Genomic DNA, 22,244 nt, shown 5'->3' on the forward strand with positions numbered 1-22,244 from the left:
GAAATTGCTTGATTCGGCATAAACATATTTACTCTGTTGAATATTTGCTCAACAATTTGATTTGGAATCCTGTGCCCTTAGATACCACTTGTGCATAGTGGTAGATGTGCATCTAAATGGAATTGTACCAAGGACGCGCTCAACGGAACAATCGAAGTAGGCAAACAAGCCGAATAGCCCCCTAGCCCCAATCCGGATTCCTCTTGTCATAGACAGAGTCAGATTGACACTCACAGGGTTCGCGCCCTACAGATGTCAGCAATTTCTCGATTTGAATACATTCAACAAAAACGAAAGTGGGCAAACAATTCAACAGCGCATAAAGAAAGAAGGGCAACATACAACATAAAAAAAAAAAATAAAAAAAAAAAAAACAGAATAAAAACACAGAGGAACCCGCGCAAATGGCTTCTCTAACGACCCAATTAATTTGAAACAAAAAAGTTGCAAATAAAAAAATACAAAAACAGAAGCGTTTGAATTTGAAGAAGCAGCAGCAACTGCTTTATGGCCACAGAGTGGATAACGCCACGGGCCACTAAATGCCGTCTCCAGCTCCGACTTCGACTTGAGCTCCAAGCAGAAGTTGCAGCGCGAGAGAAGCTCCCGCAACGAAAAAGTTCGCCAATGCCGACAGCTTCATTACAGCCATCATCATCAAACATCATCATCATCATCATCATCTGCCCATGAGTAATTTGCCAAGCAAAAGTTTATTGTTGCTGGAGCTCATCTCAAGCTGCTGGCGATGTGAACAGTGCTACCAATTCAGCTGTTTTCCAGCTAAATTTGCTATTTTAAAATTCAAAATTGCTGCATGTTTCGGATACTCCAACAAATATTTCAGCTATGAATTCGGTTGACTTGATCGCAAATTAATATAAGCTCGAGCTGATCGAGCTTGGCTCAAACATGTTCGAGCTCGGTTCGAACATGCCTTTAACGGCTGCGTACAAGCTGTTGCCACCTCGAGCTGATCGAAGTTCGTTATTATGAGCACCTACTAGATTGAAGAATTGTTTATTAAACCTAAAATTTAAGCTCGACCTGATCGAGCTCGGTTAAAACATCTATATTCCGGTTGTGCTCGAGCTAATCGTACGTTCGCACATGTTGCCAGCTCGCGCAGGTCACACTTCGTTCTTATGAATACCTTCTAGATTGGAGAATCGTTTAATTTTAAGGCAAGTCCCATTGTCAACCTTGCACCTTTAGATTATTTTGGTTATTTTTATTTTATTTTATTTTTAATTTATTTTTATTTTATTTTTAGCGTTAGTTTAAGCTAATTTGGCAGCACTGGCTGTGAAGTGGGTTGCAAAGAAGAGTTGCCGAGAGATGAACGGGAGAATCGTGGTGCGTGTAGAGCGTGGAGCGTGAAGCGTGCGGCTTGGTTCGCTTAGAACGAAAATGCGGATATATAAGTTTTAAGCACAGATGCTGTGCGATCGCAGTCTCGGGTCTACAGGCAGGTTGTGAACAACACAACGTATATCCCACTGAGAGCTCTCCCTACGCTAATTTAAATATCTACTAACGATGTCCAAGTATATGAGCTGCATTCTAATCGCTCTGCTTATGTTGGCTGTGTGCATTTTGACCAAAGGTGAGTAGCCGCAAATAAATATAAATATATAAATCACATAAGTTGGGCATAATTGTACGAATTGCTTTCATTATTATTGCACATCTGTTCACGTTTCTATTGTTTGAAACTGGTTTTTTAATTTCTAAAAACCCAACTGTGTGCATGGGCGTACAGAGCGAAGGGGCTGCTTCTCATTCCAGAAGCAGCAACAGCTTCAGCTCTGAGCTCTCAGCTCGTTAGTCATAATTACGTTGTCGTTGCGCGCCGTGATTCAAGGTTTCCGGGTGTATGTCATTGAAGATTACCAGGCTGATAAGGCAAAGAGCTGGCAAAGAGCTGGCAAGAGCTGGCAAGGCAATGATTTAATGGCTTGTAATTAAATTTTTCTTAGCTGCGCCCTATCAGGAGCTGGAGCCACGCAAGGGTCATGTGCCAGTCTACATACGCCATGGGGATGAGGCTCTCAGCAATATACATCCCGGCCTGGCGGAGGCCTTTAAGGAGGACAGCGCCCAGCCCCTACGGGCAGAGGTAAAGCACAGCCAAAAGCAAAACACCAAATATTGAATTTAAGAGTTTTTTTCTTTTTCTACCATTGCCACAGAACCTTATTACGGAAGTGTCGACAACCAATCAACCAGCTGTGGCCGAAGCGGCGAGCCCAAACAGTTCAACAGAATCGGATATAGCCAGTTTTGATGCCATCAAATCGAAGGACGCATGATTCAATTGAATAAATACCAAGTGACTCAAATGTTTCTCATACTTATGAGATGCTAGAGTTTAATCTACAAATACCAAGTGATTCGAGTGTATTCTTTAAATACCAAGTGATTCGAATATATTTGAAACTTATGAGATACTAGAGCTCATTCTTTACATACCAATTGATTCGTATGTCACTAAAACTTATAAGTTACCAGTGTTCAGTCTGTGAGCTGCTGAGCATATCTGACTCAAATGTTTCTCATGAGTTGCTAGAGTTCATTCTATAAACACCAAGTGATTCGAGTTTATTCTTTAAATACCAAGTGATTCAAATGTATTCGAAACTTATGAAATGTTGGAGCTTATTCTGAAGGGCTGCTGAGCAGGGGGACAGCTCGTTAACTGTTTGGCAGCCGTCTCTCCTCGCAACTCGTTGGCCAAATCGCCTTAGAGCTTTGCGTGTGATTTACTTGTTTTGGCCCATTAGCGAGACAGGAACTGGCTGGAACGCCTGGGATGCGGCGTCGCAAACGTTTGTAATTAATATAATGGCGACGGCTGTGCTGGCAATGGGAAATGGCGATGGCGATGCCGATGGCTGTGGTTGTGGCTTGGGCTTCAGCTGTGGCTGAAGCACTTCCAGAATGGCCTACACACATTGCGGTGCTTCGGGCCACAAATTGTTGTTTCATTGTCCTTGGCTGGGGGCTATGGGCTGGCGGCAAGGCTGTCTAACGAGCAATAAAACTAAATACATACACATAAAGTTAATTATAAAAGGGCAAAGGAAATTGAAGTTGCCAACAGACTATTGAGCTGTCGATGCAAGTGACGGATTAAGCTAAAATAGGATGCGATCTGGCCGAAACGAAATCAGCCAAATGAAGAAGAGCCACACACAACTTGGCTGTGGCCAAACGGCTAGCAATCAACTGGTCATTATCGGGAGTGCATGACTCGAAGATATCCAACAAAATATATAATATTTATTATATAATATATAATATATAATATATAATATATAATATATAATATATAATATATAATATATAATATATAATATATAATATATAATATATAATATATAATATATAATATATAATATATAATATATAATATATAATATATAATATATAATATATAATATATAATATATAATATATAATATATAATATATAATATATAATATATAATATATAATATATAATATATAATATATAATATATAATATATTATATATAATATATAATATATAATATAATATAGCGGGAAATATGCTTTCTTGACTAAGTTCGGCGTTTATTGTCCGATTTTCATTTTCAGGGCTTAAAAAGTATTTTATTTATAAGATTTTGGTAGAAACAAATGCAGATATTCAAAAAGTAAATAATTGTAGATGTATATATACTATACGAGGGCCTACGTTTAAAATGTGATCTTTAGCGCTAACAAGCTCTGAGATATTGGAAAAAAAAGTGGGAAAAAAGTATTGAAAGTGGAAAAGTGGGAAGTGATATGTCGAGATCGACTTGATTTATAATGTAATTGAATGGGCGGAAAAGCGAAGAAGAAAATAATCATACCCTTTTAGCCAACTTTAATGGTTACAGGATATAACAAAAAGGCAAGAAAATAGAAATGATAAAAAAACGTAAAACGAAAAAAAAAAACGGAAAAAACTACGCATAGTAAAAGCGATTTTTACGCTGCCTGGCGTTTAAGAACTGCTGCTGAATTTAAATTTGCTTCCTTTAGCAGCAGGAGCTGCCCGAGGAGGAGCTCGTGTATCTATGTGTGCGTTCGAGCGCATTCAAGCTCAAAATGAATAATTGCATATGCTTCAATGATTTGCGACTTTGTGCGAATGTCAGGCTTTAAGGCCAGCCGCCTGCCTCCCACCTGGCTCTGGTTAAAGGTGAGAAGCGTCCATTGGATTGCTGGCTAATTCGAAAATTGCTGGCCACTTAATTGGCTGGTCCAAAACGAGCGCTTAAACAATAATCGAGTTAAGTGTTATGTGGAACGATTATCGCCTGCTCTTATTATTATTGGCTGGCCATTAACACGGGCCATCCAAATGGGATTCGATGGCTCTGCTTTGGCTTTTTATTGGTTTAATGTGCATACATTTTCGGGTTAGCTCTCTATTTGCCATTCAGCAGGGTGTTCAGAATTCCGGCACCCCCAGGGCCAGCACCTCCAGCTCCCCCGGTTACCCCGTGAACGTTGACCAGACTGCCCAGCAAATTGTTGCCATTCAGATTGAGGAGACAGCTGAGGAGATGGAGACGTAAGTACGGGTAATCCTTGCCAGCAATCGCAATACTTACCGCAGATCCAGGCGTATGACTTGCCGACACGCCCATTCTTGCATGCACTAAAATTCAATTGTCAATATGTTTTTTTCAGCTAATATGCAATTTTATATTCTGCCTGGAACTTACTCTTATAATCTCAGGGGATGGCCTGGGACATGAGCCACCTTCAGACCAACCACCTCCAGATCCACCACCTCCGGATCCACCGCCATCACCTGGCTTCGGCTTAAGGGTTTCCTGTGGGGTTCAACATAGACAAAATATGTATAAGCTCCTGATCTGATTAGTCACCTGCAATAATACTCACCGTATGACCCAAGGCCTGGTCGCGTTTAGAAGTACAAATTTATTAAAGAGATTTGAAATAATTGCATCCACATTTGAAGCTTACCAGCCCAAGTATGCCCAAGACAACAGCTACAAATAGAACTTTATGCATCTCAATAATTTCCGGTTGACTCTGACGAGACCGACCGATCTATCTGTTGCTTTTATAACCCCATCCGACAATGGGCCAGCTTTATGGGCACACATCTGTTCCATTATGCTCCCAAATAGGGCGCTGAACAATGCGCGAACTTAGTGGGTCATTATACATTATGTCGTATACTCATACAGACAAAACCCATTTATATTCCGATCTCTATGAAACGCAGAATTAAAATATGGCATCCAAAAAGATAATATATATTTCGAGTTCCATTTCTCTGAATCATATAGTTTACGAGATCTACGCGTTCAGATGCTTCCTCTAGCTTCCCAGATTTTTACAAAAATATATTATGTTTTGATAATAGTAAGTCCTTATTAATTGTGCTTGACATCTTAAAGAAAATGTATCTTTCGAGTTCACATTCTCTGGACCTTATAGTCTCTGAGATTCCCTCGGCCTCCCACACATATTTGAACAAAAACATATTAATTATTATTTTGATAATAGTAAATCTTTATTTATCATGCAAACCATTTTACACTCACATAAATAGGTAGGTTCAATTTCTTTACGAGTACTTTTAAATTGTTTTTTTGTTTTTCTTTTGGCAACTACATACATATATGTGTATAAGTAGTGGGCAAGTTTATATGTTTACGATATATGCACGTTACGAGAGGTAATTGTACAATAATTCATTCTAATAATACCTTTATGTATACGAGTAATATGACCTCTCATTTTGCTAGACGATTAGTTATACGATAATTATTTAATTGTGTCTGCAAAACGTGGCAGAAAAAAATGACCAAACGCACATTCATACGAGTAATAAGCGGCAATTCAGTTGTACAATTGGGTGTTTCCAGATATTCGATTTGGAGCCTTGCCTTGATTAATCGATTTGTATCCAACTCAGAAACTCAACCGATTTAAGCGCAAACGGAGTGAGCTTTTGAGTAGCGAGCTAGCGATTCATCAAACCCGCAGATATTCAGTCGATCAAAGCTCGAGCTTGTCGGCAACATGTTCGAGCTAACGGCTCGAACGAAATTTTCGAGTTTGAAAGAAGCTCGAGCAGCTCGTGTTTATGTTTTCGATTGAATTTTTATCTGCGCTTGTACTTCGGGTGGGGACTAAGAGGGTAAAATTACTCATATCTAAAGAACAATATCAAATTTACGGTTATGGTCGACTACAAGGTCCGGCGTATCCTCAGGCGCACTGCGTCTTCTTGCAGTTACACAGCCACTTGATGATTCTCGCATTGCGCTCCACGATTGATGGCGGCTCCGAGGGCCGATAGGGCTGGGTAGTTTGCGGCTGTGTCTCGGTGCTGTCCGGCAGTCGCATCGAGTCCACGGTGCTGTGGTCCGAGAAGAACACGGTGCTGGAGTCATCCGAATCGGTTTCGGGATTGTGCTGCCGCCGGGGCTGGCTGTAGAGCTCGTGGAACGCCTCGTCGTTCAGGCCCAACCGATCAAAGAACTTCTCCAGCTCGGATATGCTGGCGTTCAATGCCTCCCGCTCCATGTCCATGGCGGCCGACTGGCTTGCATAGCCGTCCGCCGAAAAACCCTTGGGGAAGAACACATTCTCGTGCTCCATGTTGCGCTTGTAGCCCGCCGATCCGCCGCCGCCCCCGCTGAGACACTCCATGGCCTGGTTGATGGGCGAGGTGCGTGGTTGGACAGGCAGCCGGTTGCGATTCTTGAAGCGAATGCAACGCTGCCGCTTAAATTGTATGGGCGGCGGGCTAATGTCGTCCACGGACGGCGCCGAGCCGGGACTCTGCGCCAGAGAGCTCTGCGAATGGTTGATACTCGTGTAGCCCTGGGAGCTGGTGTGTAGCTGCTGGCTGGAGGAGCTCGAGTAGCGCGGCGTTTGGGTCTTGAGGCGCGGCGACGGCGGCGTCGGTGTATAATCATCCTGGAACGCTTCCGGCACCTCCGGCGTGGGCGTGAAATTGAGCAAGTAATCGGCGGCCGCATGATCAAAGCTCGGCGCCGCGTCCGGCTTGCAGCGGCAGTCCAGGCAGTCCGTGTTGCGTCCGGCAGGCGTCACATAGCCGCAGTACGAGTTGGCGCTGTGCTGCGTGGAGGAGCCGCTGTCCCGCCGTGTGGCGGCCACCAGATTGCAGCAGTTCTTAATCGTGCCGCTGGCGGTCCCCGGATTCGTCTCGCGCTGCCGCTTATAGCACGGCTCGCTGCGGTGCGTATAGTGGCCGGAGCTGCCGCCGGAGTCGCGATTGATGGACGACTCCCCCGCGGACTTGATGGAGCGATTTCCCCGGCTGCAGCAGCTCAGTATCTCGCTGTGCGGCGAGTGCCGGCTGATCTGCGTGTGCAGATCGGGCAGAGATTTGTGGCTATTGATGTTAAACTCGCCCGCCGTGTACGGAGCACGCTCGTCCGGAATGGCCACCTCGTGCGAGTGCGAGTACGAGCGCTGATAGTTGTACCTGTCCGGGAGAAAAACAAACATTCAGTGGAGGAGCTGCGTCCGACTACTCTACTCACCTGTAGCGCTCGTTATGCGCCTGGCTCGACTTGGCTGCGTACTCGGCAGGCGGACTGATCGGTCTGTAGTTCTCGGTGAGCACCAGCGGCTCCTCGCCGCCGCTGTTCGGCTCGCTGGGATAGCCGCCGCCATAGGCCTTGTCCCTGCCCCCGAAGGCATGGGCGGGCAGGTAAAGCGGCGGCGGAATCCTCAGCGCGCTGCTCTCCTCCTCGCCGGCCAGCAGCAGCTCCGGATTGCCGTCGCCCAGCTCATGGCGTCGCAACGTGCCGGCGCGCTCCTTGCCCGCCTCCGAGCCGAGCAGCATGCGCAGCTTGTGCTGCAGTAGATTGTTGTTGACTGCCGCACCGGGTCGTTCCCTCGTCTGGCCGTGCATGGCCTGGCCGGGATTGTGCCTGTGATGGTGATGCTGGTGATGATTGTGCAGACCGTATTGCTGCTGCAACTGCGCCTGCTGCTGTTGCTGCTGCTGCCTGGTCAGGCTGATGTAGCGCCTATCCTCCAGTTCGTCGTACGAGGCACCGTAGTGTCCCTCTTCCGGCCGGCGTCCGCGCTTGACTCCCGCTCCGGCGCCATTGCCTCCGCCGCGATAGCCGGACTGCTGCAGTCGCTCGAAGACCGCGTCAGACTTGATGTAGAAGGGCTTCGATTCGGCCAGCAGCTCTACGGCGGACTTGCGCTTGTTGTAATTAAAGTGTCTGCCGCTGCTGTGATAAAACGAACCCGGACCCGGATGACCCTGGCTCTGGCTCTGGCCCTGGCTCCAGTAATTGCGGCAACCCGTCGCCGTCTCCGGCAAAGCCGACGCCGACAGCGGACGCTGCGACATGCTGCCCGTGGCCATATACAACCCACCTCCGTGTCCATTATACTCGCCGGGCATCCCGACTCCTCCTCCGCCAAAGAGCTGCTGGCTTGTCGCGTAGAGTGTCTGGCTGGCGGTGCGCGTATATTTCGGCATCGTTGTGTACATTGCGGGCGTCGACCCGTGCTGTCCACCAGGTGAGCTGCTGCCGTTGCAAGAACGCTGCCGCGGACTGCTGCAGCCGTGCGCCACGGTGGCCATGTCCAAAGAAATCAACTCGATAGCCTTGAGTTTTCCTATAGCACTGAGGCGTCGCCGTCGACGTCGCTGCCGGTGTCGCTGTCACCTGCTGCTGCTCTGCTGCTGCTGCTGCTGCGTCTCGGCCTCAAATGTATAGGAGACTGGGTCTGGGATTGGGTCTGGGTCTGGGGCATGCGCAGTTGTAGGCGTGCTGCGTATACTAAAAAATTACAATACAATAATTTTCAGCTGCACTTTTTTCTTCTTCTTCTCCTTTTTGCTTTAACTAAAAGAATTTTTCAAGAACATTTGTCATAATTAAAGGCAATTGCTTAGATTTAAAGATAAAGTCTGTGTATATAGTATATATGTATACCCAAAGTTTATTTATAGACGGGACGCAGACTTTTCTGCGTAGTTACTTTTAGAAAGTTGGAAAATTCATCTTCACACACGTTTTAACGATTAAACGATTTTCTTTTTAAGCAAAATAACTAAACACATTTCAGATTTAACACTTACCCAATTAATTGCTTCAATGTGCTTTAATTGTGACCAATGTGCTGGCATGTGACGACGTCGGCTGCAAGGACTACGACTCTTCCGATTGTCACACTTTGAATAACAGATGTTGTTTCGATTCCAAATCGTTTCAGCTGCTAAAGCCTGCGCCTGCTCAATAACGGTATAAAGCCAAGCAAGTATTTTCCAGCTAAGTTTAAGCCAAATTGTGCTCGCCAAGCTAAATCAGCTTTTTTTTCTATTTACAGCATTGGATTTCGCTTGAAAATATTTTCCAGCTAAATTTGGCTGTATTCAGTCTTTTTATTGCCAAATTGAGCTCACCCCGCTAATACCCGCTTTTTTTTAACTATTCACAACACTGTTTTGCGCTACGGCAAGTATTTTTCAGCTCAATTTGGCTGTTTTTAGTATATTTATTTTCAAGCTAAGCCAGCTTTATTTTAAACTATTTACAACATTGGATTTCACTACTTTTTAAAGGCTGCCAACACTGCCAAGTACTGCAATATATGACGTTTTCAGTAAAAGCTACATAAAGTCCATATTAATTGTAGTTTAACTAATGTATAAATTATACAGTTAAATAAACATAAATTTCATTTCAATTATGGTTTACCTTAACGTCTACTTTATTAATTTTATTGTTATTATTATTATTATTATTATTTTTATTATTATCATTATTTTTATTTTTATTATTATTACTTAGTTATTTTATTTAACATAACCATATATATTTTTTGCTTTTTGTAGTGTGTTCAAAAGTCGTCTGCATTCGATCATCTATTGCATATAAAGCTTTTTAGAGCTCGCAAAGCTTTTGTCGAAGAGCTTTGGGCTATAAAAGTGTAGAGTGCGCAGTTTGCGAGCAACAGTTGAAAAGCAGCTGCGCGAGAGAGAACGCAAGATGTCGGCGGGAAACAAGGCAACATATGTTAAGCACAATAACGGCACCCAAATCCAGGCAATTGGCCTGGGCACTTATTCGGTAGGTGATATACAGATTCTCTATTGATAGGGCTTATCACAATTGCTCAAAATGTTGACAGTCATTGGGTGGGGATTGCGAGCGGGCCACGCTGCATGCGATTGACGTCGGCTACCGGCACATAGACACCGCCTACTTCTACGAGAACGAGGGCGAGGTGGGCCAAGCGGTCCGCCAGAAGATCGCTGAGGGCGTTATCAAGCGCGAGGACATCTTCATAACCACCAAGGTGAGTACATAGAGATTTGGTTGGCCTGAGTACAGTTTCTTATATTTGAATAGCTTTGGTCGCACTTCCATGAGCCGGAGAGGGTGGAGTATGCCTGTCGCAAGACCCTGGCCAACTTTGGACTGGACTATGTGGATCTCTACCTGATGCATTGGCCGTACTCGTATGTCTATCGCGGCGACACAGAGCTGATGCCCACGGACGCCAAGGGCGAGGTGGAACTCAGGTGAGTTCCTCCCCCAGTCGATTCTCTCCATTTACCTATTTTGTTTTCTCAGCGACGTGGATTACCTGGACACTTGGCGTGCCATGGAGAAGCTTGTCGAGCTGGGCTTGACGAAGAGCATCGGCGTTTCCAATTTCAATTCCGAGCAGCTGACGCGCCTCTTGGCCAACTGCAAAATCAAGCCAATTCACAATCAGGTAAGGCAAGCTGTGGTATCAATATTATGCACTTACATCATATATATTCCTCTACAGATCGAATGCCATCCGGCGCTTAACCAGAAGAAACTGATCGCGTTGTGCAAGCAGCACAATATCGTGGTTACCGCCTACTGTCCCCTGGGCAGGCCGGATCCCGCCAAGAAGCAGCCGAACTTCATCTACGACGCCAAGGTGCAGGCCATTGCCGACAAGTACAAGAAGTCCACGGCGCAGGTGGTGCTGCGTTACCTGGTAAATGTCAAAAACTGAAAGGAGTACAAAGTATTTCGATTAACTTCCATTTGATTATAGATCGAAATCGGAACCGTGCCGCTGCCAAAGTCATCCAATCCGAAACGCATTGAAGAGAACTTCAACATCTTCGACTTCAAACTGGATGCTGGGGATCACGCGATCCTGGACACATACAACACGGGCGAGCGTCTTATCAAAATGGAGCATGCCGTCAAAAGCAAAAACTATCCCTTCCACATTGAGTTTTAAGAGCGAATATATGATATATTCGTACATACACATGTTTTTTTTAGCAAACTTAATTGTAAAACAATATAGTATAGCTATTATTATAGCAGGTGCATAATTAGCAGGTAACTGTTCGGGAATTTAATTTAAACGCAAGTGCAAGGCCAGATGTTATCACTACTCACACATACATATGCATCCGCTGTGTGAAGAGAGAGAGAGAGAGCGAGAGCTTTTTAGACTTTATTAAGAGCAGTCGTATGGAAAATTCCACTACCATTTGCTTGTAAATAACGCCATCGAAAAGTCAATTGGGTTAAATTTATGAAAAATTTCCATATATCTAAAAATAAGTTTTCAATTTAGACAAGCAGCATAATCATGTACTAATCAAATTGTTTTCAAGTGTGCTAAATTGTAGCGCGTACTAAGCAGCTGTTGCGTTTTTAGGGTGACCACACGACGCTTAAATGCAGTGCTGCCAGATGTTTAGTAGCTAAGTGGCAGCCTTTTGCTACTGCCGCCGCCCACTTCACGTCTGTTCGACAAATCAAAACATTCAGACACACAAATATGCCGCTTGTTGTTGCTAGTACTCGCCGAGTCAACGCAATGGTGTACGTGTACTTGCAACCCTCAAGGAGTCGCCGTCACTCAGCTGCATTGCAGTTGTTGTCTGTGCACGCGGCGCAAGGACGCTAAAACACGTGAGTGACAAAAAACGCATGCAATTGCCTAACAGTTGCCAGACTGATTTACATATTTAACACAAACAGGAATTTCCAACAACAACGAAAATCAGAAGATCGCTTCCGTCCAAAACTGAAACGATTACGAGTCCAATACGGTATCAAAGGGCAAGGTGCAGAGTGCAGCGGATCAATCGATGCCCCACTGCCACACAATGGTCTATTTACGCATTGTGCTCACCACCCTGGTGATAATAACGTGCCTTCTCGGCGACAATTTCGTGGAGCTGACACAGCATCCGCTGCTGAAGGCCCTGGCAGACAATGCCACGCATGCCGCGATTGGCGCTCTGACGGGCATCGCATTTGCCATGCAGTTCTATGAGCGCACAACTCAGCTATTCGGCTGGATATTGATTTTCAGCTGTTTTGTGGTCTCCTCGTTTATTGATCTGGATCACTTTATAGAGGCGCGCTCGCTCTACTTGGAGGTGAGATGCAGACAATCTTATATACTCGTGTAGAAAGTAGCAGCAAAGGTCGATGTACTTAAAGTATATATTCCTGATTTGTATAAGTAGCCGAGCAGATATAGCCATGTCCGTCTGCCTATTAACAACTTTTCATAGAAACAGTCTTAATTTTAAAATAATCTTCTTAAAACATTGTATATATTGCTATCTTTATCATATAGACTGATTCATAAGACTGCTCGCTTGGAAATAATGTATATTCCTGCATTCCTTTAAGTTTCTCTGTTTCAGAGCCATGTCTTATCCAACCTCTGAGTCATGTAGTTGTATAGCTATACCCGCACCAAACATTATAAATAGGAGTTTTAGTTTTCTTCTTAAAAAGAGTATTCAATCGGCTTGCCGAAGAGAGCCGTTCTTTCATGTTATAAACATTATTTGCCATTTACAGGATGCCACCAATCTGTCGCGACGGCCATTCTTGCACTGCTCGAGCATTGTGCTGGCCATGCTGTTATTTTATATATGCACCGCGTGCCTGAATTACTTCCGCAGCAGCTTGCTTTTGGGAGCCCTGCTTTGTGCCTTTATTACGCATCATACGAGGGACGCTGTGCGGCGAGGATATTGGATTTGGCCCTTCTACGACCATACGGACCGCATACCGCAGCTGGCCTACATTGTGGGCACGGTTCTTACGCCCTATCTGCTGGGCTATTTGCACAACGTTTGCCGCAGCACTTTGGTCCTCAACTTCTTGGGTCAATATGTTAAGCTTAGTGAGAGTAATTATCGCAGTGGCTACGACTCAGCCGTTGCCTATCGCTATTTGCAGCAGGTGTAAGTCTGTGATACGATAACTGAACAATTAATATGGAACTGCTACAACAAATGCTTTTTAGGCTTCAAGCACAATAAGTTAGCTTTAAGGAAAACTAGACCCAATAGCTTCCATTTGACAGGAGACAATTTTATTACAAATCCATGTGTAGCATATAGGAATACATTTAGGAGGTTTTTACTAATATCCAGCAAAAAGATAATATCCAAATTATGTGATATTTTAGTATAAGTCTGTAGTTCATAGTATCAGAGCCTAGCGCACAACTAACCGTTAGGGAATTTTCAATTTTAACATTTATTATCACAGGCAAAATACCAATTACAATTATTGGACATAAGAAAGCATTTTAATAAATAAATGCTAAACAGTTAAATTTGTAAATTGCTGTTGTATAAGCACAACAAATTTTCGTAATACCTATTGATTTCCTGGTCTCCATAAACAGTGGATAGTTTATGTGATTAAGTTGCTAAAATTTCAAGTACTAAACACGATAATAAATCACGAGAATGTTTTGCATAATATTAATCAGTGCGAATATACCTTATTCGATATTTAATTTTAATTGTGGTCTATTTTTGTATTGTATTACGTCTTAATTCGTTTGAAAACTGCCAAAAGGGTAATTTTGGAGAATTTTCAATGGAAAATTGCCACTGTTTGGCAATAAATAAGTGATTAAAACTTAATGTGAGAAAAGCGGAAAAGCAACCAAACGGTTTTGAAAGCAACGAGACAAATAAACCTCAGTACAATGTATTATCCGACAATTGTACACACACCTTCTACTACACGCCCACGCCCACATCCACGCCTACGTCCACTCCCACTAAACAGCCGTACAGACACGACGACGACGACGGAGCAGAGATTCGGGTGACAAACGAATGTGAATGTTGATCATTTGCGTTTGGACCGTGCTCCCGTTTGGATGATCGCCGTTTTCCGTTGCTGCATGTTAATTTGAGCAATTCAACTAAACTTTTTTTGAGTGCGTTCTTAAAAGCGGGCCAAAAGTCGCGTATCTTGAGCCAAATTGGCTGATCCGGAGACAAATAACGCGCATCCGTTTGCTGTAAGTGCAGTTTAGTCCGGGAAAGCACTTGGAAAAATCAAAAATTGTCTAGACATGTTTTGCATAAAAACTTTTAAAGTGTTTACGCTTCGTTTGGCAGCAATTAGTTTAATTATCTGCTAATCGTTTAAATATTATTATTATTATTATAATTATTCTGAGCTGTTTCAAATTCACGCAACTATAACTCACTTGTTAAATGTCTCCCATGTTGTTCATTTAAATGTCGTCAATTTACGCGCATTGTTAACTTCCCCACATAACCAGATTTTTGTGTGTGTGGGTGCTTCAGTGTATGTGTGTGTGTGTTGTATATGCGTATATATATATATATATATACATACAGTGGCTCACAGATTATTTCAATCAGGTACTTAAAAAAAACTTTTAAGCTTTTAAATTAGAAATTTTGTAATTACCATTTTGAGTCTCGTTGGCATGGGCTCTACCAACTTTTATTTAAGCTGTGGCCCAATTTTGGCCAATTTCTCAATTTGAAAAAAATTTAAAAAACTAACGTATGCTATCTATATTTAATAAATTTAAACATCATCTCAATAGCTTCCTAAAGATTATTTAATGTACTGGTTGAAATTACTGTGAGCCACTGTAAATATAATCCATATAATGTACACAGACAATTTTATAATATTTGTCTAACGCGATCATAACACGTATACGCTCTTTACATACATATCTATATATATATATATATATGTATGTATACGACTATTAGTTCTATTTTGTACAAATTGTTCAAAAATAAACTCTAAATATTTATATTGAACGAATATTAGCAGCGCCAGCAAAAGATGGAAATAAATCATTGGTAAACACAAAAACAGCACGAGAAGCACATAGAAGTGCACTAGTCGGGAGTATACGACTATGAGATACCCTAGGACCAGCGGCAACTGCTATATATATATATATATATATATATATATTTACCTGATTATTCTCTTGGTTTTAGAGAAATTGTCAAAACCGGGCTCTCGATATCAATTCTTATCGATTATCACTGATATCGCTGCTTTCATACGTATAGACAGATAGCTAGATCGACTGTCCTGTTGATACATATATAGCTTATGGATATATATATATTTGATTGAAACTTATATAGTCAAAAAATAGGCTGTCGATATCAAATCTTTTCGATTTCGTGAAATTATCGATGATTTGAATTAAACCCAGCCTTTTCGTGCAATTTAGATATTGTAGTTACCGAGATCGATTCGTCTGTTCATGCTGAAAAAGAAAATTTATACTTCACGCCTTCTTCCACCCGTCACATATATTTGCTACAAAAACATATACTCTTTTTATGCATTTGCATTAGGTTCAGGGTATTCAACAAAATTTTTGGATGGCACATCAAACGACAGTTTTTCATATCAAAAATATTAATATAAGCGTATATGTATTATATATATATGTATTTAATTTTTTCATAAATGCAATGAGCTCTTTTGGCTCTTCATTCCACCGACATGGTTGGTTGGTTGGTTCAACGCGTGTCGCATATTATTAGCTTCTTTTCTGAGGTCTCTTACGACACGCACACAACTATTCAAGTGTCAGTTCGGAGTAAAGCAAGAATTCTGATATAATGAATGATATTGATATTAATAAGCTGATAATAAAATTGTTGACGCTCGTCCAACCAATCATATCGTATTCGTCTGCCGGCAACGACAGTGGGACATGACGTAAATCTTTGCAACAATTTATTGAATGAACTATTATAATTGAACATGATGAAAATGATAATGTCTACTAAAATTATATGTTCTAATTCCTGGCACAAAAGTTAAGTTCAGTTTGTAAACAAACTAAACATTTGATTATATGTATATACACGGTCAGAGATTTGTCTGCAATTTCCCACTATATATCACAGCATACTCCATTCGAATGCATTCCACGAAACAATAGCTTCAGCGTGTTATGTGCACGTGATATATTGCGTATACGCCACGTGTTACGGCATCCAACGACAGCTGCGTAATTAAGAGGCTGCTTCTTTCTTTGGTTTCCATATATTTCTGATCTCACTCCCTGGCTTCCATGCATGATGCACTTTGCCAAGTTTCTTTGCGTATTTAATGTTCGCCTTGTTGCCCCACGACAACTGCCTATAAATAACTCATACGCAGCGTGCGCCGCCGAAAAGAAGCTGCCCAACCTAAACGCACTCTGCTCGGAACATTGCACTGCATTATGCACGTATTTCAACTTATTTAAACAGCCTAGTTGAATGACCTGTCACTAATATGTGAACATCACATGCTTTCGCAGCTTGACTATATAAATACTATTGGGGTCTGCTCGGAAACCAAACATCGTATACTAAATAGTCTTACGAGTGCAATTTATATACATAAAATTCGAATACCTCGGGAAAATGATGTCAGATTTTTAAGTTATTTAGCTTTCTGGACAGCTATCAATTGCATTAAAAAATAATAGGACAATTTACTTACAATTTCTTCGATTTCGTTTCTAATATGAGACATTTTTGAGTCTATCAGTGAGAGTTTCATAAATACAATTTCACATAAATCTAGAGAAGCTTTCTTCTATTTTCCACCAGACAGACAGCCAAACAATAAGTCTGTCAGTTGGGAAAAACATGTTGTATATATATATTTTTCATATTGTTCGACTTTCACCTAGAAATCTCAGCGTTGTGGACCCAATAAATCGCGCAGATAAACATATATTCAAAAAAAAAGCAACTGGATTTATATGATGTACTTTGAGGAACAAAAGATTTCAAAATATTCCCAGACAGTTTTATTGTGCTCTATGTTTTCTAAATAGCCAACCTATATAATATACCTATGTATCTATCAGATACGTACACACAGTAGGCTAAAAAAAAAAAAATACGAGTACATATAGAAGACACGTACTTTTCGTACCAGCGCATGTGTTGACAAGAAAATAGTAAATGAGGGAAAAACACAACCCAAAGAAAATTGAGTAAATCAGAAAAGAAAATTAACAAAAATCACAAAGGCAACAACAAAAGGAGAGATATTTCAGAATTTATGAAAAGCAGCAACAAATTGTCTGGCTTTTCGAGCTGTTTTTGTTTGCAGCAACATTTCTCTTATTTTATTAGTATTATTTTTTTTTTTGTATTATTTGTTGGCTTGTCTCGCGCCCACATTTTGTATGTATTTTAGTTGTTGTTTCGCCAACATTTCTGGCTGACGGGGAACGAAATGCTCAATTTTGTTTGGGACTCCGTTGCGAGACGATCGTCAAACAGAACGCGCGCGTCTCGAAGAAAAGCTAAAAAGTAAAACAAATAAAAAAAGTGTCTAGTGTGAACATTTGGACCGCAGTTAAAGTGTTATTAATATTAATTGTTAATAAATATTCAACAAAGTTTGAGCTTCATTTGCTTTTGCCTTTTACTTTTCTAACAACAATTTGTGAATTATTTTTATTGCTTGCACGCGGCGCAATTAGCTAACTTAAATATACTAAAAAGAAATGAACCAAGTGAGAAGTGAAAAAGAAAACTGTAAAATAATTAACAAAAATTTCGCAAATTTGTAAATAAATGAATTAAATACACATCGTTTGTGCACACGCTGCAAGGCAAAGCAAAGCCTGTTTAAAATTTGAACACAGCCACCGAGAAATCAATCAAAAGTAGGGCAAATATAAATATTACGCATACGCCACCGTCGCCGACACCGAGCACGTCACAAGGCATTTGTTTTGGCTGTCAATTCCCTGCTTGTTCTTGTTATCTCTCTCTCGCTCTCTCTCTCTTTCGCTCTTTCTTTTATCAATATTGAATGAGCCCAATGAGCGGACTACGTCAGCAGCTTAAGGTGAGTAGCACACAGAAGGGAAACCTTTCATAGAAACTAAACCTTCCATGTTTTCCCGCTAACCTGAATCGCATTGAACCCCAACCGAACTGCAGAAGCCTGCCAACAATTGTGTAAATATTTATTAAATTGGTTGCAGCCTCCTACTGGCAGGTACTAAAAGTGTTTCGTGTTTACAGTGCATTTTAAATATGTGTGTAAATATTAATTGTTGCTTTCGATAAATAATGCTCAAAGTCTGTTGGCACAATATTTAATAGCTTGTTTAGCTCCCAGTAAGAAGGTCACACTTTCTTAATATGTGTCCATTTTTATACCCTGAACCCATCAAAAATGGGTATAAGGGTATATTGTATTTGTGCAAAACCCAAATGTATGTAACAGGCAGAGGGAAGCTTCTCCGACCCCATAAAGTATATATATTCTTGATCAGCATCAATAGCCGAGTCTATCTAGCCAAGTCTGTCTGTCTGTCCGTCCGTCCGTCCGTATGTATGAACGCAAGGATCTCAGAACATATAAGAGCTAGAGACTTGAAATTTTAGACGTAGATGCTCCTAGTTCCCGCGCAGATCGAGTTTGTTTCCGATAATCGATAAAAATCGATATTGATATCCTTTTTTTTGGGCAATTTTGGTAAATAATAAGAGCTAGAGTCACCAAACTTGACATATAGCTTCTAAAATAGAATATATATATGCATTTGATGTTGGAAGAAGAGAAGGGAGCTCCCGACTAGAACCTCTTACTTGTTTAATATTATGTTCATGCAAATGGTTTGGATATGCAAAGTAAGTATATTGATTTAGATAAAGCTACATACATATATGGCTTGAATAAAACCAGTGGAGAGAGCTCGATTGGGACAGTACTTCGTTTAGCATTATTTAATGAATCTCACTTGAGATACTCCAAAAAAGGTGGACTTTGCAAGGGAAACGTTTTTTGGCCAACAACTATTTTTTAATGAATGCCATATGATAGTAGGGATCCGTACGCATTTAAAAAGGTATAACATTTTAAAATCAGATTATATTTACCCGAGATTTAAAAAAAAATATTCAAAAAAGTTTTGATATTCGAACCTACCCCGGGTAATAGCTCTCGGGTTATAGCTCCGCGCGGAGATATGACATTCCAAAACGACATAACTCCGCGCGGAGATATGACATTCCAAAACGACATAACTCCGCGCGGAGATATGACATTCCAAAACGACATAACTCCGCGCGGAGATATGACATTCCAAAACGACATAACTCCGCGCGGAGATATGACATTCCAAAACGACATAACTCCGCGCGGAGATATGACATTCCAAAACGACATAACTCCGCGCGGAGATATGACATTCCAAAACGACATAACTCCGCGCGGAGATATGACGTTCCAAAACGACATAGCTACGCGCGGAGATATGACGTTCCAAAACGACATAACTCCGCCTGGAGATACGACGTTCCAAAACGACATAGCTCCGCCTGGAGATATGACGTTCTAAAACGACATAGCTCCGGCTGGAGATATGACGTTCTAAAACGACATAGCTCCGGCTGGAGATATGACGTTCTAAAACGACATAGCTCCGGCTGGAGATATGACGTTCTAAAACGACATAGCTCCGCCTGGAGATATAACGTTCCAAAACGACATAGCTCCGCCTGGAGATATGACGTTCCAAAACGACATAACTCCGCGCGGCAAGGTTCTCAGAACCTATAAGACCTAGAGACTTGAAATTTTAGTTTGCTTCCGATAATCGATAACTTACTCAGTTTCCAAGCAATCGATAAAAATCGATATCGATATCATGTTTTTTGGGCAATTTTGGTAAATAATAAGAGCTAGAGTCACCAAACTTGACATATAGCTTCTAAAATAGAATATATATATGCATTTGATGTTGGAAGAAGAGGGTTCAGGGTATCCCCTAGTCGGAGCTCTCGACTAGAGCCTCTTACTTGTTTGTATTGCGTTAAGTACTTCAACTAAAATTTAAAAAAATAAGCAAATTAAGCCTGTCTGTCAATAATAAGGCCTTGATTACCTACAATCAAGGGCAGTATTCAACAAATTAAATAAACAAAAACTGGATTTTAACCGGCGACCTGGCGCTTGTTATAATTTGTCTATAATTTTTCCAATTTTCCCGACCCAAAAGAAAAGTTTCTGCTAAGATACTCGCTCCAAATTCTTACCGCTTTATTTAAATCGGATAAAATACAGATCGATCTTCACAATATTTGTGTGTGTGTGTCTTAAAATTGCGACCATTAAATTTTATAATAGCAAAAATGTGCATAATGGCTTCTTAATTTGCACTTGGATACGTCGTCAGTCAGGGCTGCTCAATGTTTTCTTTGGCATTTAAAAATCGAGTGTTTAAACAAAAATTCACTCTGCGCACGCATATAAACAAAAGCGATTATTAGCTTATTGCTGCCAATTATTTCGAAAAGAGCGCGTTGTAGAAAATACGATGTGACGCAGAGCAGGCTGATAAATCTAAAAATTATTATCATTTTTAGTATAAACAATTGTTTAGATCAAACTTGTACAATATTTTGAAATACATACTCGCTAAACTGTTCAAGATTTTTATTACTTAAATTAAATAATATTTAATTCGAATAGAATACAAAGGAAAACAAACTTTGAAACTTAGTCTAATATTTATATGTTGTAATTTTTAGCTGGTTTTTATTACTGGCTACTTTTATTATTTTTCAATGATTATTCATATGTGATTGACACGTGAAAATTGTAAATTTGCACTCAGTTTTTTTTGGTCATTTGTTGTCTGTGACCCATTTTAGTTTTCAATTTAAGCACACAACAAATACCACAAATTCTTGACACGAAACTAAATTTACTGCGAAACTGAAAATAGCATTTACAGCACGAAGATTCAAATGGGATCCCAAATAACGACGTAATAAACGAATTGTCAAAAATGAAAATAAATAAAAATACAGCACAGTAAACACACGCCTCGTTTGCTGAAGTTAATTTTAAATTTACGATTTATTTGGGCCTGTTCTAGAGCCCATTTAAACATTTATACTTTCGCTTAAAAGTATGCTAAGCACTTTAATCGCAGCTAAATTTTTTATAGTATGTTTACTAAAAACTAAGAATTTTATTTAATTTATTGGATATCTATTTATTTTTGATTTGTTTTGTAGATGCTGGGAACAGCGCTGCTGGGCAAACGTGCCACAAAGGTAAATAGGCGAGCAAAATATTGATTTGATTTTACTTTTATTTATTGCATATTTTATTTTAATTTTCTTTGCAACAATAGCCCGTTAAAAAGAAACCCTTCACAGATGTCGAAATCAATGGTAAGTAAAGGGAACAAATAAATATATTTTATATATCGTAGATATATATGAAATCCACGCAGATCTTCTGGTCTTCGCGGCGTATACGTAATCCAGCCATTAAAAACCACTGCAAATTGCTTTATTAATATCAGATATTCATGAATAAGGAACATGTAATTATTTTAAGAAATTGAATAAAACTCTTCGATCTTCGTTAAACAATAATTGGGCAATAATTAGCAATTATTTGCTAGTCGCTCACACGGCGTATAAATAATCTGGCCAAGAAATTTGTTGTGCATATTGCACTTTTGAACTGAAACATGTCTAAATTTAGACATGGCCGCCTTTTGCGTGTCGCCAAATGCTAAAATTAATTAATGTTTGCAGACATGGGCTGCAGCTTTCAGTTTTTATAGTTTGCTAAACAGATCGCTTATTTTTTTGGCAGCAGAGACGGCAGGTGCGACGACACTTCAGATATTCGGACTTAGCTCGTTTATTTCCTAATGCTATTTTCATTTCGAGCTCGATAAAATAGCAGAAAGGTCCATGTTCCATGCCCGGCAATGTGTCTTTAGTCTAATCGAGACATTCGCAATCACGAAATTTAATTTAATTAATTTGCTAGCCCCGTTTACTGATAGCAAATTATCTTTGAGGCCAAAACAGCTGCAAATCACGTGACAAATCTTGGCCCCAAAACAACAACAAAGGTGACTC

General features: G+C 40.8%; 4 protein-coding genes across 4 annotated transcripts; 3 read left to right on the forward strand and 1 right to left on the reverse strand.

Moving 5' to 3' along the window:
- The first annotated feature begins 1,451 nt into the window (after nucleotides 1–1,451).
- Nucleotides 1,452–2,459, forward strand: LOC115766955. The gene is made up of 3 exons (XM_030711042.1): nucleotides 1,452–1,606; nucleotides 1,980–2,119; nucleotides 2,193–2,459. Exons 1-3 carry the CDS (start codon nucleotides 1,540–1,542, stop codon nucleotides 2,310–2,312), a joined length of 327 nt encoding a protein of 108 aa, XP_030566902.1. The 5' UTR covers nucleotides 1,452–1,539; the 3' UTR covers nucleotides 2,313–2,459.
- A 3,126-nt stretch (nucleotides 2,460–5,585) lies between these two features.
- LOC115766977 lies at nucleotides 5,586–8,901 on the reverse strand. The gene is made up of 2 exons (XM_030711072.1): nucleotides 7,567–8,901; nucleotides 5,586–7,508 (listed from the first exon to the last, which is right to left on the reverse strand). The coding sequence occupies exons 1-2, from the start codon at nucleotides 8,628–8,630 to the stop codon at nucleotides 6,263–6,265; spliced, it is 2,310 nt and encodes a 769-aa protein (XP_030566932.1). The 5' UTR covers nucleotides 8,631–8,901; the 3' UTR covers nucleotides 5,586–6,262.
- Nucleotides 8,902–9,980: 1,079 nt separating this feature from the next.
- Nucleotides 9,981–11,313, forward strand: LOC115766922 (aldo-keto reductase family 1 member B1). Its single transcript, XM_030711007.1, has 6 exons — nucleotides 9,981–10,122; nucleotides 10,184–10,351; nucleotides 10,405–10,577; nucleotides 10,630–10,774; nucleotides 10,832–11,029; nucleotides 11,090–11,313. The coding sequence occupies exons 1-6, from the start codon at nucleotides 10,042–10,044 to the stop codon at nucleotides 11,279–11,281; spliced, it is 957 nt and encodes a 318-aa protein (XP_030566867.1). The 5' UTR covers nucleotides 9,981–10,041; the 3' UTR covers nucleotides 11,282–11,313.
- A 326-nt stretch (nucleotides 11,314–11,639) lies between these two features.
- On the forward strand, nucleotides 11,640–13,804 carry LOC115766923 (transmembrane protein 267). The gene is made up of 3 exons (XM_030711008.1): nucleotides 11,640–11,967; nucleotides 12,037–12,440; nucleotides 12,874–13,804. The coding sequence occupies exons 2-3, from the start codon at nucleotides 12,147–12,149 to the stop codon at nucleotides 13,264–13,266; spliced, it is 687 nt and encodes a 228-aa protein (XP_030566868.1). The 5' UTR covers nucleotides 11,640–11,967; nucleotides 12,037–12,146; the 3' UTR covers nucleotides 13,267–13,804.
- Nucleotides 13,805–22,244: the final 8,440 nt, after the last annotated feature.

Source organism: Drosophila novamexicana, unplaced genomic scaffold (assembly GCF_003285875.2).
Source record: "Drosophila novamexicana strain 15010-1031.04,08,12 unplaced genomic scaffold, DnovRS2.1 tig00001292-arrow-arrow-pilon, whole genome shotgun sequence".
Lineage (NCBI taxonomy): Eukaryota > Metazoa > Arthropoda > Insecta > Diptera > Drosophilidae > Drosophila > Drosophila novamexicana.

Bases quoted from the DNA above. Each gene is read 5' to 3' on its own strand.
- LOC115766923 (XM_030711008.1), top strand. From the start codon at position 12,147: ATGCCCCACTGCCACACAATGGTCTATTTACGCATTGTGCTCACCACC. The intron at 12,441-12,873 runs GTGAGATGCAGA...TGCCATTTACAG, and splicing joins CGCGCTCGCTCTACTTGGAG to GATGCCACCAATCTGTCGCG.
- LOC115766955 (XM_030711042.1), top strand. From the start codon at position 1,540: ATGTCCAAGTATATGAGCTGCATTCTAATCGCTCTGCTTATGTTGGCT. The intron at 1,607-1,979 runs GTGAGTAGCCGC...AATTTTTCTTAG, and splicing joins TGTGTGCATTTTGACCAAAG to CTGCGCCCTATCAGGAGCTG. The intron at 2,120-2,192 runs GTAAAGCACAGC...CCATTGCCACAG, and splicing joins CCCAGCCCCTACGGGCAGAG to AACCTTATTACGGAAGTGTC.
- LOC115766977 (XM_030711072.1), bottom strand. From the start codon at position 8,630: ATGGCCACCGTGGCGCACGGCTGCAGCAGTCCGCGGCAGCGTTCTTGC. The intron at 7,509-7,566 runs GTGAGTAGAGTA...TCTCCCGGACAG, and splicing joins GCGCATAACGAGCGCTACAG to GTACAACTATCAGCGCTCGT.
- LOC115766922 (XM_030711007.1), top strand. From the start codon at position 10,042: ATGTCGGCGGGAAACAAGGCAACATATGTTAAGCACAATAACGGCACC. The intron at 10,123-10,183 runs GTAGGTGATATA...AAATGTTGACAG, and splicing joins TTGGCCTGGGCACTTATTCG to TCATTGGGTGGGGATTGCGA. The intron at 10,352-10,404 runs GTGAGTACATAG...ATATTTGAATAG, and splicing joins ACATCTTCATAACCACCAAG to CTTTGGTCGCACTTCCATGA.